The sequence below is a fragment of the Dendropsophus ebraccatus genome, chromosome 15 (assembly GCF_027789765.1).
Source record: "Dendropsophus ebraccatus isolate aDenEbr1 chromosome 15, aDenEbr1.pat, whole genome shotgun sequence".
NCBI lineage: Eukaryota > Metazoa > Chordata > Amphibia > Anura > Hylidae > Dendropsophus > Dendropsophus ebraccatus.
In genome coordinates, this window is record NC_091468.1 from 38,352,322 (window position 1) to 38,367,119 (window position 14,798).

The 14,798-nt window shown below is 41.0% G+C and overlaps 1 protein-coding gene across 1 annotated transcript; it reads right to left on the reverse strand.

The window, feature by feature from the left end:
- Positions 1-2,333: 2,333 nt before the first annotated feature.
- On the reverse strand, positions 2,334-13,906 carry LOC138773872 (heme-binding protein 2-like). The gene is made up of 4 exons (XM_069954336.1): positions 13,729-13,906; positions 6,519-6,648; positions 4,099-4,267; positions 2,334-2,570 (listed from the first exon to the last, which is right to left on the reverse strand). The coding sequence occupies exons 1-4, from the start codon at positions 13,867-13,869 to the stop codon at positions 2,393-2,395; spliced, it is 618 nt and encodes a 205-aa protein (XP_069810437.1). The 5' UTR covers positions 13,870-13,906; the 3' UTR covers positions 2,334-2,392.
- Positions 13,907-14,798: the final 892 nt, after the last annotated feature.

Here is a 14,798-nt window from a genome sequence, read left to right on the forward strand (position 1 = left end):
CCAGACGGGCAGGTTGTTTTGTTTTATTCTTAAAGCACGGTGTTACTGTATTTATTTTGCTGGACTGTTTATGCCACAAATAAACGCCAAGCTATTATTTTCAAAGCCAAGTCTGCTGTGAACTGTGTCAAACCACACCATCCCCCAGGAAGATCCCTACAATATATATATATATATATATATATATATATATATATATATGTGCATACAATAGCTATATATACTGTACACAAGAGCAGAGTGGGGATCATTAACCTAGACAACAAGTTGTCAGCAATGGGAGGGATACAGTGGCCATTTCAGGAGAAGGCAAGTTTGCTAAATAAATGTATGCGCAGAAATGTTTTAACTTGACGAGCCCTACAATTATAACCAGGGCTGTGGAGTCGGTGAGGCACAGCTCTGACTCCGTCTCCTGAATTTTATCAGGGCCGACTCCGACTCCCGACTCCTGCTCCTTAATAAATGGCCAATCATATACCAGGGGAGTTATTTATCACACTGGCTCAGCAGCTTCTCCCTAATGTCCTACATTATCCTGGGGCGACTTCTGAGGACATAAGGAAAGATATAAAGCAGCTTCTCTTGTGTGTGCAGTGGATTCAGCCAGTCTCCAGCCTCCATGTCCTGAACTACTCAGAACTAGACTAGATGGAGCAGGTGGTCTTTTCCTGCTGACAATCTTCTATGTTTCTAACTAAATATTCATCATACACACAAACACTGGTAACAACGCCAGATCTCTGTGATATAAGAGAGGTCACACATGGTGATATAGCGTGGTCACTGTGGGAGCACGGGGATGGGTAAATAGGACTTCTTTATTATGAACCAACCCCCCCCCCCCCTGTCCCTTCTGGATTTTTCACTGTTGCCCAGAATCCCCCTTTATTTTCTGCCTCTTTCTCACACTCACAACAGCCTGCTGCAGCAATAGCACACACACACACAGCCTTCTGCAGCCATAGCATACACATACACACAGAGACTGCTGCAGCCATAGCACACACGCACAGCCTGCTGCAACCAGAGTACACTGCAGCCATAGAACATTGAAGATAAACACACAATCTTCTCCCAGAGAGAAAACACCACACTGAGGACAGAGGTTACTGCTACACTACTTATGTCTTCTCCTCCTCTATATTACACAGGATATCTTCATATTACACTGCTGCTCATATACAGTCATCCAGCATCCAGGAAGTGAACAGCACAGATCTCCCCCCACACAATGGATTCTTCCAGCTCAGAAACAAACTGCCAAATAGTGACCGACAACTTTTCCTCGACCACCCTTATGTAATAGGGCCAGTGTCCTATTAGAATGTTGCTCATAATATATATTCATGAGCAAAACTTATAAAATTCATATCAAAACTCAATTCTTTTTTTTTTTTTAAACTGGAGTCGGAGTTGGTACATTTTTTTTCGACTCCAGCCAAAACTAGCTCCGACTTCACGACTCTGACTCCACAGCCCTGATTATAACTATGTTATTTAAGAAGGGAATACCCCTTTAACTAGAGGAACCAGTACTTTCCTATATAACATATCTGAAATGAAAAAAAAAAATTAAGCTAAAAAAAGAAGAGGGGAAAATGTAGCCAATATTTTGGCAGGACCGTGTAATAATGGTTGCTTTTATTTGTGTATCGCAGATGAAATGTACAGTAAAAACACTCAATCTTGGGTATTACAAATGATTTGCATATAAAGCTTCCATGTAATGTCTGTCTTTTATTTTGGAACAGTACACCATTTTAATAAAAGAACACTTCAGTAAAAATTAAAAAAAAAAATACTTGGTTAGGGTAGTATAAAGAAAACTACAGAATTCAGAAATGTATTCACATAGGAATAAGTGCTGCACTATAGCTGAGTTATATGAAACACTTTTAGGGTATATTCACACGGGCGGGCTCGCAGCGAGATTCTCGCTGCGAGCCCGGCAGGTCCTGGCAGTTCCCATAAACTACATACTTGCTGCGGTCTAAACGACCGCAGCGAGTATGTAATTATACCGCCCTTAACCCCTTCTACTCCCGCCGGCTCCCCCGCTGTAAGCAGCATACATTACCTGTCCTCGCTGCACGGGTCCGGCGTCCTGCTCTCCCGTCCGGCCAATTAGTGTGTTGCCCAGCCGCAGCCACTGATTGGCCGGACGGGAGAGCAGGACGCCGGACCCGTGCAGCAAGGACAGGTAATGTATGCTGCTTACAGAGGGGGAGCCGGCGGGAGTAGAAGGGGTTAAGCGCGGTATAATTACATACTCGCTGCGGTCGTTTAGACCGCAGCAAGTATGTAGTTTTGGGGAACTGACAGGACCTGCCGGGCTCGCAGAGAGAATCTCGCTGCGAGCCCGCCCGTGTGAATATACCCTTAATGTTTTCTAGTTTAGTGACCTGAACCACACTTCATTGTGACGGTTAAAAAAAGTCAGAGGGTCATTATAGCCCGCTGCTATACCGAAATTCACATCATAAGCTAGGCCAAGGGTATCAAGCTCCTCTGTAAGGGCTTTCGATTCCTTCTCATAATCAGACTTCAGGGCATAGCCACTAAATGACCTGCAAAAGACAAGACGAGTAAGCACATGAGAAAGATATCTAGCAAAGATCATGGGGGGGGGGGGATAGATACAGGCCATATTTTGCAGGACAAATTGTACACTTTAATATGTTTCAGTGGCCATATAATGTATTACTAAACAAACAAAAAAATAAACGTGGGGTTAAAACAAACCTACAGTTCCTGTCACAGACAGAGGTGGCAGCAGAGAGCACTGTGTCAGACTAGAAAATATACACCACTTCCTGCATGACATACAGTAGCCGATAAGTACTGGAAGGCTTGAGATTTTATTTTTTTTTATTGAAGTGACACCAGCTGATTTGATTTTTATTTTTCCTCTGGAGTACTTGTTAAACCCCTTCATGTCTACAATAGGTAGATAGATATGTGTGTGTGTGTGTGTGTGTGTGTTCCTACTGCACATACTCAATTGTCCTGCACACATCAGCCAGGCATAATGACAGGCAGTTTTGCAGCTGCCTGTCATTAATCCTTTAAACGAAGCGATGCATAGCGATCGTGCCATTTAAGGGAGTCAGTGACAGAATAAGCACCTGTCAGTGACTGATCGGGACCCCCCAAAGCATGGCTGCGGGGGTCCCATTCACTTGTACTGACAGGCAGGGGTAAAACACTTACCTCTGTCCTGTCGGATCGCCACCTATGCAAAAAATTCTGCTTTCAAGCAGACTATTTGTACAGATTGTTGATAGTAGTGATCAGTGCTATGCTAAGGCACAGCATAGATCAGTATATGCAATCTAATGATTGCATATGTGACTGTAAAAAGTGTTTAAAAAAATATATAAAAAAAAAACTTTATAAAATAAACTCCCAATAAAAGCTAATATTACCTCCTTGCCCATTATAAAAATAAAAATGTTTAAAAAAAAACAAAAACATAATATACAGTATATCGTAGCACGCGGAATTGTCCAATTTATTAAAATATCACCATATTTTTCCTGTACAGTGAAATGCGTAAAAAGAAAAAAATAATAAAAAGCGGTAAAAATTTTTCTTTTACACCAATATCAAACCAATTAAAAATAGAGATCACAATGCAAAAAATAAGCCCTCAACCAGCCCTGTAGGTAGAAAAATAAGTGTTTTGGCTCTTAAAAGCAAGGAGAACATTGACATCCGTGCACCAATGACCTTGGTCATGAAGAGTTTAAGACTAGAGATGAGTGAATTTGCCGAAGTTCGGGTTCGTATGAACCTCAACTATCGGCTTCTGATTCCTGCTGTCTGCCCACTCCGTGAACAGTGTGGGTACAGCCTTACGGACCGCCCGGAAAAATGGGATAGAGACATTGGCATAGGCTGTATCCCAGTTCTCCAGGCGGTCCTTGCGCTGTATCCACCCTTTACGGAGGCTGTAGACAGCGGGAATCAGTAGCCGATAGTTCAGGTTCATACGAACCCGAACATCAGCAAATTCGCTCATCTCTAGTTAAGACCCCCTTTTTTAAAAAAAGAAATTGCTTTGCTTTTTGACATTTTTTGACCCTGTAACATTACCTGACATAGTAGGAGGTTGGAGGATAGCTTTCCAAATGCAAAGAAGGGTCCTTGGGTGCAGGGGGATTCACAATACTCAATGGTATAAAGAAGGACATTGTAGCATTAATGGATGTGTCAAGTAATGGCACAGTAGCACGAACAGGGACTGACATTTTTATAGATATACCTAAGAAAAAAAAGGAAAAACAATTATCATCCAAGCTACCACTCTTCTGTATGTCTGTGTGATTCTCTTGCTTCAGACATCTACAGCTGAAGTCATAAGTTTCCATACACTTTAGTAACATTCATTAAAACTAACCATATGTAATCTGAGCCCACATTCCCTCTCTTAGGTCAGTTAGGATCACTACTATATTTCAAGAATGTGAGATGTCAGAATAACACTACAGACAATGATTTATTTTAGTTATTATTTCTTTTACCCCATTCTCCGCAGTTTTTATACATGTGGTTAGTATTTTATAGCATTTATATTGGTCTCATGTGGGTCAAACCTTTTGGAAGTTTTGTCCTATTCTTTCAGATGGAACTGGTGTAACTTGGGTTCATAGGTCTTCTCTCTTTTTCAGCTCTCCCTTACATTTTCTCTGGGTATGAGCTCAGAGATTTGTGATGGACACTCTATTACCTTTACTTTGTTGTCCTTCAACCATTTTATCACAATTTTGGAAGTATGCTTCGGAAAAACCCCTTAGCGTCCAAGATTTACCTTAGTGGCTGATGTCTTGAGATGTTTCTTTAGAGCAGACCTGTCACAGGGTTTTAGGTGGTTAAACTTAATGCATGATTGTATAGGACTTCTCAATTTGATTTCATACATACTTTGTTTTCACAGATCAAGCCCTTCAGTGCAGAGAAAGCTTTCTTTTTAGTCATATGAAAAGGAGTTCCAAAAGCCCAGGGTGTGTTCCACCTGGATGCAAAAGCCCAGCTATGTACATTACACTGCTTGCCTGAAACACTCCTGTGCTCACTTCTATTAGCCTCCAGCTGCTGGATCCATCCACTAGGCCTTACTTTCAACTTCACCTACTGAGAGCTGAGCTTCTCCAAGAAGCCTTAATGAGTGGTCTGCACTTGGGCTTTTTGACAACTTAGACAAGCCCTAGAGGCAGCCTGGAGAAGTGCAGACATCAATGTATGTACTGAGCTTGGTTTGCAGAGCCCTCACACAGAATTTAGTCTCAGGAGGTGTATTTGAAAGTAAAGCATAGCAGGAGGAGGGGTTTCTGTGGCATGTAGGCTTTTTTATCCAGGGGGAACACCAACTGGGCTTTTGAAGCTCATTTCCATAATAATAAAAAACAGCTATATCAGCGCTACAGGGCTCAATCTGTAAAATTAAGCTGTGCATGAAATCAAACAGAGAAAACTGCTGAAAAAAAATATTTGCGCAGAATGCTGAGAAAATTCACAGGTTTTTTTTTTAAAGATGAAAAATACAAAAAGAAAAATAAGTGTGAAGAAGGCCTTAAAACTGGTATCCTACATGTAGCTATTATTGTTTATTGTGTAAAGGGTAAGGGAGAAGCTTATATATCTCCTTTACAATGCCTTATATATGCTTTATATTGGAGTTCATGTATAAACAGTATTCACTATAACCATGCACTTTTGCAAAAAAAATATATAGCTATTTTGAGATTTTATATTTGTTTTCATCACAGATTTTTCTATATTAAAAAGAGATTTAACTAGGATTTTTTTTTAGGTTCAAGTGCCTCCTGTAGTTAGCAGATATCCAATTACTTTGCCGTCACCGTGAAACACATAGTAGCATTAATGTGGTTTTTAAGCCGCATTAGAGGAGATTTGGAAGGCTTATGTCAGGAGAATTATTAAGTCAGCGTCTGTCTGTGCTAGCTTCACATTTACTATATGGAAGATTTATTTTATGAACGGTTTTCTTCTAAGGTTATGCACTGGTTTTGGTGCACGGAGTTGCATTACCAGCCCTGTCACAGAGGAACGTAGCCTAAAGCACCAGCTTGAACTGAATAGCACATAGTAAGGGACATAAAATAACAGAAATCGAATTCTAGAAACAGCCCCACTCTTGGCATCAGTTTGGTTGAGGTATTGCAGCTCAGTTTAATTGAAGTGAATAAGAGCTGAACTGCAATACCACACAATACCTGGGCATAGGGGTGGTGCTGTTTATGCAAAAATGTAGCTCTTTAATTAAAGAGAACCCATCAATAAGGGCATTTGTTGTTTCTGAGCTAGTGACAGGATTGGGCAGCACACAGTATGTACCTTGGTTCTGAAGATAGCGGACAATCTATCAACTGAACATAGAATGTGTGCCATAGAAATACAGGAGCATAGGGATTCCTTTAGGGATTTGTTAAAATTTTTCTTTTTCTTTTCACAAATGATTTCCATCTGTCCTTGATCTTCTACATATACTTTACCTTGTTCATTTTGGCCGCTTATATAATTAAAGAGACGTTTGAAGCTTTTCATTATTCCGAGACCGAACATGTCTGTTTCCAGCTGTGTTGTCACCCAGAGCGTGCTGTCATATCTTCTCAGTTCAAAAGTCTGAAAAGAAGTGTATGAACATTAACAATCAATCATTGTTACTGTCATTTGGCGTCACATGACGGCAATCAGTTGACACAATTTAACTAAAACACAATAATAATAGTGCACAATAAAAGAAACGAAGTGACACTCAACAATATGCTGCTAAAAATAAACTTTATTCCATGCGTTTAAAGTGGAGCATGGACGCTGGCAAGACAAGGCCACAGCCGTTTTGCACGCATGCGTAACATGCTTCCTGAGGGTCAGAGGAAGTCAAGATGACTAGCTGCTGCCCCTCTCCTGTCCTCACGCGGTTGAATAAAACTTTTTTGCTGCCAATGCGGCTGGTAGCTTCGAGGAGCTGCACAGTAGATCTATACTGTGCTGCAGGAAACCATATCAGTACGATCATGCTGATTGGTTCCCTTTAAGGCAGCCATACATTTTCAATAACTGATAGCTGAACAATTGTTATCTCTCCTGTCCGGCCATCATCCTCCCAATACACAGGAATTTATAGTACGGCCGAGCGTGCCTATGTTCGTAATAGGGAGGGTTAAACCACAGCCAGAAAGCTCTGTCTGCGGCTTATCTCTCCCTTAACAAAGGGATCAGGCAGTGATGTTACATCACATCTGACCCCTATCTTCACTGACATCATCAGCGGATGGTCAGGAAAGCCCCATACACTGTATAGTCACAAATATGACAGCCAGGCCTGTTGGGAAGTCAAGAGGAAAGGGATGGGGGAAAACAGACCCATAGAATGTTCTGTTAACATAACAATCAGATTTATTTTTCTGTAATATTTTAAAGAAAAAAACGATAAAATAGAAAATCACATAAAATTTTACCAACAATTCTTTAAAAATAATTTTAACCCCTAGAGGACCCAGGGCGTATAGTTACGCCATGGAAGTCTGTCCCCAGACGACCTAGGTCGTAACTGTACGCCCTGGGTGTTTCTCCCGCTATGAAGCGTGCTCCGGAGCGGAGCGCGCTTCATAGGAGGTGGGGCCGGCTGCAGTGAGCAGCCGGGACCTCACCGGTAATGACATGCTGCAGCGATCGCGCTGCCGCGTGTCAATAACTCCTTAAACGCCGCGATCGCGGCGCGACCGCGGCGTTTAAGTGTAAGTGACAGGGGGAGTCCCCTGTCACTTACCGATCAGGACCCCCGCAGTGTGACTGCGGGGGTCCCGATCGGTAAAACGGACTGCCGGAGGTCTCTCACCTGCCTCCGTGCGGTCCGATCGGCGATCTGCTGCACTAAGCCTGCACAGGCAGGCTCAATGAGCAGATCGCCGATAACACTGATCAATGCTGTGCCTATGGCATAGCAATGGTCAGTGTAAAAATCCAAGTAGTGTATGTAAAAGTCCCCCAAAGGGACTTCAAATGTGTAAAAAAAAAAAGTTAAAAACACTAACACACTTCCCCAAAACCCCTCCCCCAATAAAAGTTGAAATCATCCCCCTTTCCCATTATATAAATAAAACATATAAAAATAAATAAACAAATAAACATATAATATACCGTAGCGTGCGTAATTGTCCGATCTATTAAAATATTACAAGCGTCATTGCGAACGGTAAACGTCGTACACGGAAAGAGGGAAAAAAGTGCGCGGATTACCGATTTTATGTTACATTATATAGAAAAAAATTTTATAAAAAGTGATCAAAACGTTCGATCTTCACAAATATGGTATTAATAAAAACTAGAGATCATGGCGGAAAAAATGACACCACATACAGCCTCATAGGTGAAAAAATAAAACCGTTATAAGCGTCACAATAGTCCCATTTTATTTATAATTAATTGCCAAAAAAAAGATTTCATTTAAAAGAAATATATAACATTAGAGAATCTGTGTAACCTGCATATGGTTGTGTTCGGGCTGACCTATAGAATAATAGTGTCATGTCGCTGTTACCATATAGTGCATTACGTAGACACAGGAACCCCCCAAACGTTACCATATTGCATTCTTTTTTGCGATTTCACCAATTTATATCTTCATAAATAATATATTTGGGATTCCATCATACATGTTATGGTAAAATGAATGACGCCATTACACAGTACAACTATTCCTTGTAGATAAAAAACTGAAAGTGCTGGAGCTCCTAGAAGGGGAGGAGGGAAAAACGGAAACACTAAGATTAAAATTTGCGCGGTCCACTGGGTCATTTTGGGCCTGGTCCTCAAAGGGTTAACATAAAAACTCAATTTTTTTTTCTGATGACACATTCACTTTAAGACTTTTATTAAGCCCACACAAATAACTGGTTCTACTTTGATAAAATATAAATAGCCTTTGTTAGTTTGAAAAGCATAAGAAATTAGGCACCTATGGAAATTTTTATTCCTAAAATATATAAACCGTAAATTGTTACTTGGATAAATGCACTAATCCAGACATACAAGCCTAACGCCCCAATGAACGGGATTAAAATTCCACAGATTTAATTAAACAAGTTCATTAATATTCTGTCTCCGTTTGGGAACATCATTGTTTGCACATTTCTTAAGGTTGCCATACACAATGCTTCCAAGCCATGGTGACCACACGTGTTTTACTGCTAATTGCCTTGATTCACCTGTACTTGCCATAAAACCACAGTAATTCACTGTACACTATTTACCCCACAGGTGTCAACTGCGACCCTACAGCTGTTGCAAAATTAAATTTCCCATAATGCCTGGACAGCTAAAGCTTTGGCTGTCCAGGCCTGATGGGAATTGTAGTTTTGCAACAACTAAAGGGCCCTGAGTTTGACCCCTCTGATCTATGGGTATCGCAGCTCAGCCACATCATGTGCACTCATATACTTTATCTCATAGTTCTTGACTGATTATATGGAGTAAAATTTATAGTATATCTGTTTGCAGGACAGTATCACCTCCAAGCCTTAAAGGGGCTATCCCTAAACATGGCCACTTTCTTCCAGAGACAGCGCAACTCTTGTCTCCAGTTTGGGTGCAGATTTTGCAACTCAGTCCCATTAAAGTGAATGGAGTTTATATGCAAACCGCACCTGAACTGGAGACATGAGTTGTGGTGTCTCTGGAAGTAACAGGGCATTGTTGGGATCTTGTGTGCAGGTAGATCCAGCACTGTCCTTACTTTTGATGTTCCGACCTTATGATGGAGAAAAACTATGGAAATTTATAGTGGTGACTGAAGAATATCAGTGGAAAAATCCATACCATGTGAACTCCATTTTGAAATCCTGTTGACTAGGTTTTACATGGTACAGAAGTCAGAACCAATCATGTGACCATATTCTGAAGGGTTTTATACATACCCATTGGATTATGTCGCACATATACAGTGTTCCAATGTAGAAACAACAAAATCCTAGGCACCTTGTACTAGATTAGAGCAATGCAATGTGTTACATTATTATTCCCTAGATCTACTTAAAGCACAGCTGTTGCAAACTAGAATTCCCATCATGTTTGGCCTTCAAAGCCATTGGCAGGCATGGGGGAAACTGTAGTTCTGCAACAGCTGGAAGGCCGCAAGTTTGACACCACGGGTCTGTTCTAGTCTTTTATGGCATATGGATGTGGGCGTTACAGAAACAGCTGGGAATAACTTGTTGTTTTTGTAACCCCGGCCATCTCGGACAGCTGCATTCAGTGGGATAGAATCAATGTTGCTCTGCTGTTCTAGAGATGAGGCGGGAGAGCTCAGGAGTGGAGGCTGAATCACAGTGGATATACCATAAATGTTGTAGATGGATAACTTCTTGAGGCCACGTTTACACACAGTAAAAAAAAAAAAAAGCAAAATATGGTCACAAAATATGACCGTTTTCCTTATCTAATAAATAATGTGCTATGTTAAAGTCTATGGAAAAAAATGTTTGTCTATGCACATATTGTAATATTTTATTTACAATGCACTATTAACCGCTATTAACACAGCATTTCCGTTGCTCCTGAAGAAGTCATTTGTAATGTTTTTTCGAAAAAACTTATAAGGCCAAAGTTATCAGGCAAATGGAACTATACAATTTTCCCCATCCACTCTTTTACACAGACCCTAATGGTTCCTAGAAACTCTGCCTGTGTAGAAAATGCCTGATCATCGGCTGATTGCATCTTTTGTGCGGCAGTAAAAATCTTTCCCACCTCCCATCTTTCTGCGTAAACAGGAGACGTGTGGCCTATACAAATAAATGTTAGTGGCCGCACAAATGATGGAGCGATCTTTCCTGCAGCCCAGCTTTGTAATTCATCTTGCCTTATGAAGGTACTGCAAAGGAGCAACAATATTGCTGAGTGTAAAAGATCTTCGAGTGTAAAAGGACCCTTAGGGTCGTTCACATGATCTCAGCAATCTGTCTGTAGCCTGGACGGTGACCTGCGGATTGGATCTCGGAGCTCCCCGCATCATGGTGTATTATGATGTGGGGAGCTCTAATACTATTTGAAAGTTCACTGTAGTGTACTGACACAGCCGCACACTAGCACAAACATTTAAACAGTATCAGAGCTCCAGAGACATCGTTCAGGCTACAGACAGGTTGCGGAGATCATGTTTTAGGCTTTGTGGATGGACAGGATTCTGAATTTCATTACACATAATAGTGCCATTAATCCATTGATTCATTGATTAAAGTAATTCCTATTCAAATAGAATGTCACTGTCTACTATGTATTTATGTATAATATTTATGGTAACTAGAGATGAGCGAACCTGGAGCATGCTCGAGTCGATCCAAACCCGAACTTTCGGCATTTGATTAGCGGTGGCTGCTGAAGTTGGATAAAGCCCTAAGGCTATGTGGAAAACATGGATATAGTCATTGGCTGTATCCATGTTTTCCAGACAACCTTAGAGCTTTATCCAAGTTCTGCAGCCACCGCTAATCAAATACCGAACGTTCGGGTTCGGATCAACTCGAACCCGAACCTGGTTCACTCATCTCTAATGGTAACATCTGATTTCTTATAGTGTTGATGTAGCTGTTATTAATGTGGCATACACTGAATATAAGGATTTTTATATAGCAAGTGTTTATTATGCTGTATTTAGTATCTCATACAGGGGCAGATTAACTTTACCATAGGCCCCGGGCTGTTCACCAAGCCTGGGCTTCCCCCATCCTACTGAACTAGCACTAGCGTGTTGTTCATAGTACAGGATAGACAATATCATGATGCCCTAATTTGTGCAAAATCACGGTAAAAAAAAGCAGCAATTTTTTGCAAATCATGGCAGAACTGTAGCTAGGAGACAATATACAACTTAAAGTACAGGTGTGTTTGGGTGGCCATGGGCCCCCCAGGAGCTCAGGGCCCCAGGCTGCCGCCCGAAACGGACCTATGATGATCCGCTACTGATCTGATAATAAGTAGAGCTATTTTATTATAATGAATGAACAGATGGCATTGGGACTGAGAAGAGGCATTACTAAAGTGCTACTCAGCCAAGGACTCAGTGATCATCTATGGCTACAGCTATTATAGCATGTGTACTAAGATTAAATGATAAGATTTTAAATAATAGCATTTACTGTATTTTCTGGCGTATAAGACGACCCACAACTTTTCAAATTAAAATATAGAGTTTGGGATATATGTGCCATATAAGACTACCACCAAATAAAAATTAATAAAAAACATGAGAAAGCGGGCCAGATGGGTTAAAGAAGTGTGTTTTTTGGGAACATCGCCACTCTACCATATCTCTCCACTCTTGCCACTCTCCATAGCCTGCAGCTTGCTCTGCCCTTCATACGGTCGCTGCATACTGCAGGGATGCGGCCATGTTTGAGCTCCCCCAACCGTATGCGGCGACGGCAGATTCTCCAGTCTGGTTCCGCAGTTTTTCAGCACCCACGCATTAGGACTAAGGATGGTCCGAACCTGCCGAGGTTCGGCATCAGATTCCCGCTGTCTGGCCGTGCAGTGGGTGGATACAGTGGGAGGACCGCCTGGAAAACTGGGATACAGCCTATGGCTAAGGCTGTATCCCAGTTTTCCAGGCGGTCCTCCTGCTGTGTCCACCTTCTCCACGGAGCGGGCAGACAGCGGGAATCATTGCCGAGAGTTCGGGTTCATACGAACCCGAACCTCGGCAGGTTCGGACCATCCCTAATTAAGACCACTCCCGGCGCTTAAGACAACCCCTGATTTTTAAGAAGATTTTTCTGGGTTATAAAGTAGTCTTATATGCAGGGGAATACAATATATATATATATATATATATATATATATATATATATAGAGAGAGAGAGATATATATATATATATATATATATATATATATATATATATATATCACAACTTGTAGTTACTCATTAATGTTCTTCTCCGTACAGTGTTTCAATTAGCACAGTAGCATTTGTGCTCCAGAGCTGTTCTTCCTACTGTAGATAGGGGCAGGACTTGCAATATAGAACGCCATTTTGGAATGCATTGTGATCGGATTTTGTTCACTTTGCCACATAATTGCATATGTAAATGCTTTCTTCTCTTTTCCTTTATTTCTCTCTATGTTGGTATTTTTAGTATGCAGAGGTTACAGTTATGCCCCATGTTTTCTGCACCTACTTGGGTAAGTACGTAAATGGAAGCTACTCCTATACTTGGTTATGTACATGTTATGTACCCTGGAAACTGGCAATGCAAATCTATATCTTGGATTTCATCAATTTCAATAGAAGGTGCAGATCAGTACACAGCAGTTGTAACATGCAAACAACATTAATACAAGAAATTAAGATACAAATACATAATAAATAAATCTGTACAAAGAACTAGGTGCTACCATTGAGTTTTTATACATTTCGCAGGAAATGCCTCTTCCTTACTTTTTATTCAGGGAACCATAAATAGTGAACCAATGTCACCAACCACTTTTTAAAATGAATATTTTTTAATTTGTTTTGAACATTCAGAAAATTTCAAAACCATTTCTTGAATTTCTTGTCAAAGTTACTTTATGAAATCCGATCTTAATGGTCTGACCCACGAGACCGGGCTTGTTTGAGCTACAATAAACACTGGTGATGAAGCAATACATCTACCGTACTATTTTGAATAACAGTCACACATCATTATAACAATAGAACTTACATTGTATCTTTTCAACACCTGGTATTTAGGACACTCGTAGTTGCCACAAAAGGGAGGAGACCCATCCACGCTGTTTTTAGCTAGCACCGCAGTGCCATACAGAGAAAGTAAGCTGAGGAATAACAGATACACAGACGCCATAGCCGCTCAGTATGTACAGAGATTACTGAGAATGAAGGTTGCTGGCCTGCCACTTATATACTGTAGAGTGGGGAGGGGTAAGGGTTAACCTCTTAACTACTGATTACTGCAGTGGGACAGAAAATCTATTTGAAATTGCTCCACATCCGTTTTGCTGAGATATGTGAAATACTACGCGAGTCACTCTTGCAGAAATAGAGAGAAACTTTACTATATGAGATGTCTATATAGCTGGGGTAGGGAACCTTGGCTCTCCAGCTGTGGCAAAACTACAACTTCCAGCATGCCTGGAAAGCCAAAGCTTTAGCTTTGGCTGTCCAGGCATGATGGTAGTTGTAGTTTTGCCACAGCTGGAGAGCCAAGGTTCCCTACCCCTGCAGTCAAGATCACATTTAATATAAATTTAAAGAAAAAGGTTTTAATAATAGAAATCTCCAAAAAAGGAGTTTCTATGAGGTGGTTCAGTATGGGATCTCCTGAGTCTCCACTAACAGATGAAGTCGGACGTGATGGAATATTACTGCCTGATCCCTTTGTTCTCAGAGAGATAAGCCTTGACTAGAGCTGTCTGGCTGTGGCTTACCCCTCCCCAGAGCAAACACAGGAATGTAGGCCATGCTGTTAATGTATATGGGGAGGATAGGAGAGAAAACTGTGTTGCCAATTAGGTGTATAGCCACCTTTACAATAGAATGTGTATCCTGCAGCATAAACAGGGTGAGGAGCCCTTCTCCCAGATCTTGTGATCTGTGGGGATCTGAGCACCCAGACCCTGACCGATCTAAATTTTTTACAGGAATTTTTTTCAAATGACAGGGAAACTTTAAAGGGAATGTATCATCAGAATAATTAAATATTGACCGATCAAATTTTTATGTTTAACATTTTTTAGGAAGTGTTGATGTTTTTTCAAAGTTTGGTTATCATTC

Bases quoted from the DNA above. Each gene is read 5' to 3' on its own strand.
- LOC138773872 (XM_069954336.1), bottom strand. From the start codon at position 13,869: ATGGCGTCTGTGTATCTGTTATTCCTCAGCTTACTTTCTCTGTATGGC. The intron at 4,268-6,518 runs GTAAAGTATATG...TTTTTTTCTTAG, and splicing joins AAGCGGCCAAAATGAACAAG to GTATATCTATAAAAATGTCA. The intron at 2,571-4,098 runs GTAATGTTACAG...TGTCTTTTGCAG, and splicing joins CCAACCTCCTACTATGTCAG to GTCATTTAGTGGCTATGCCC.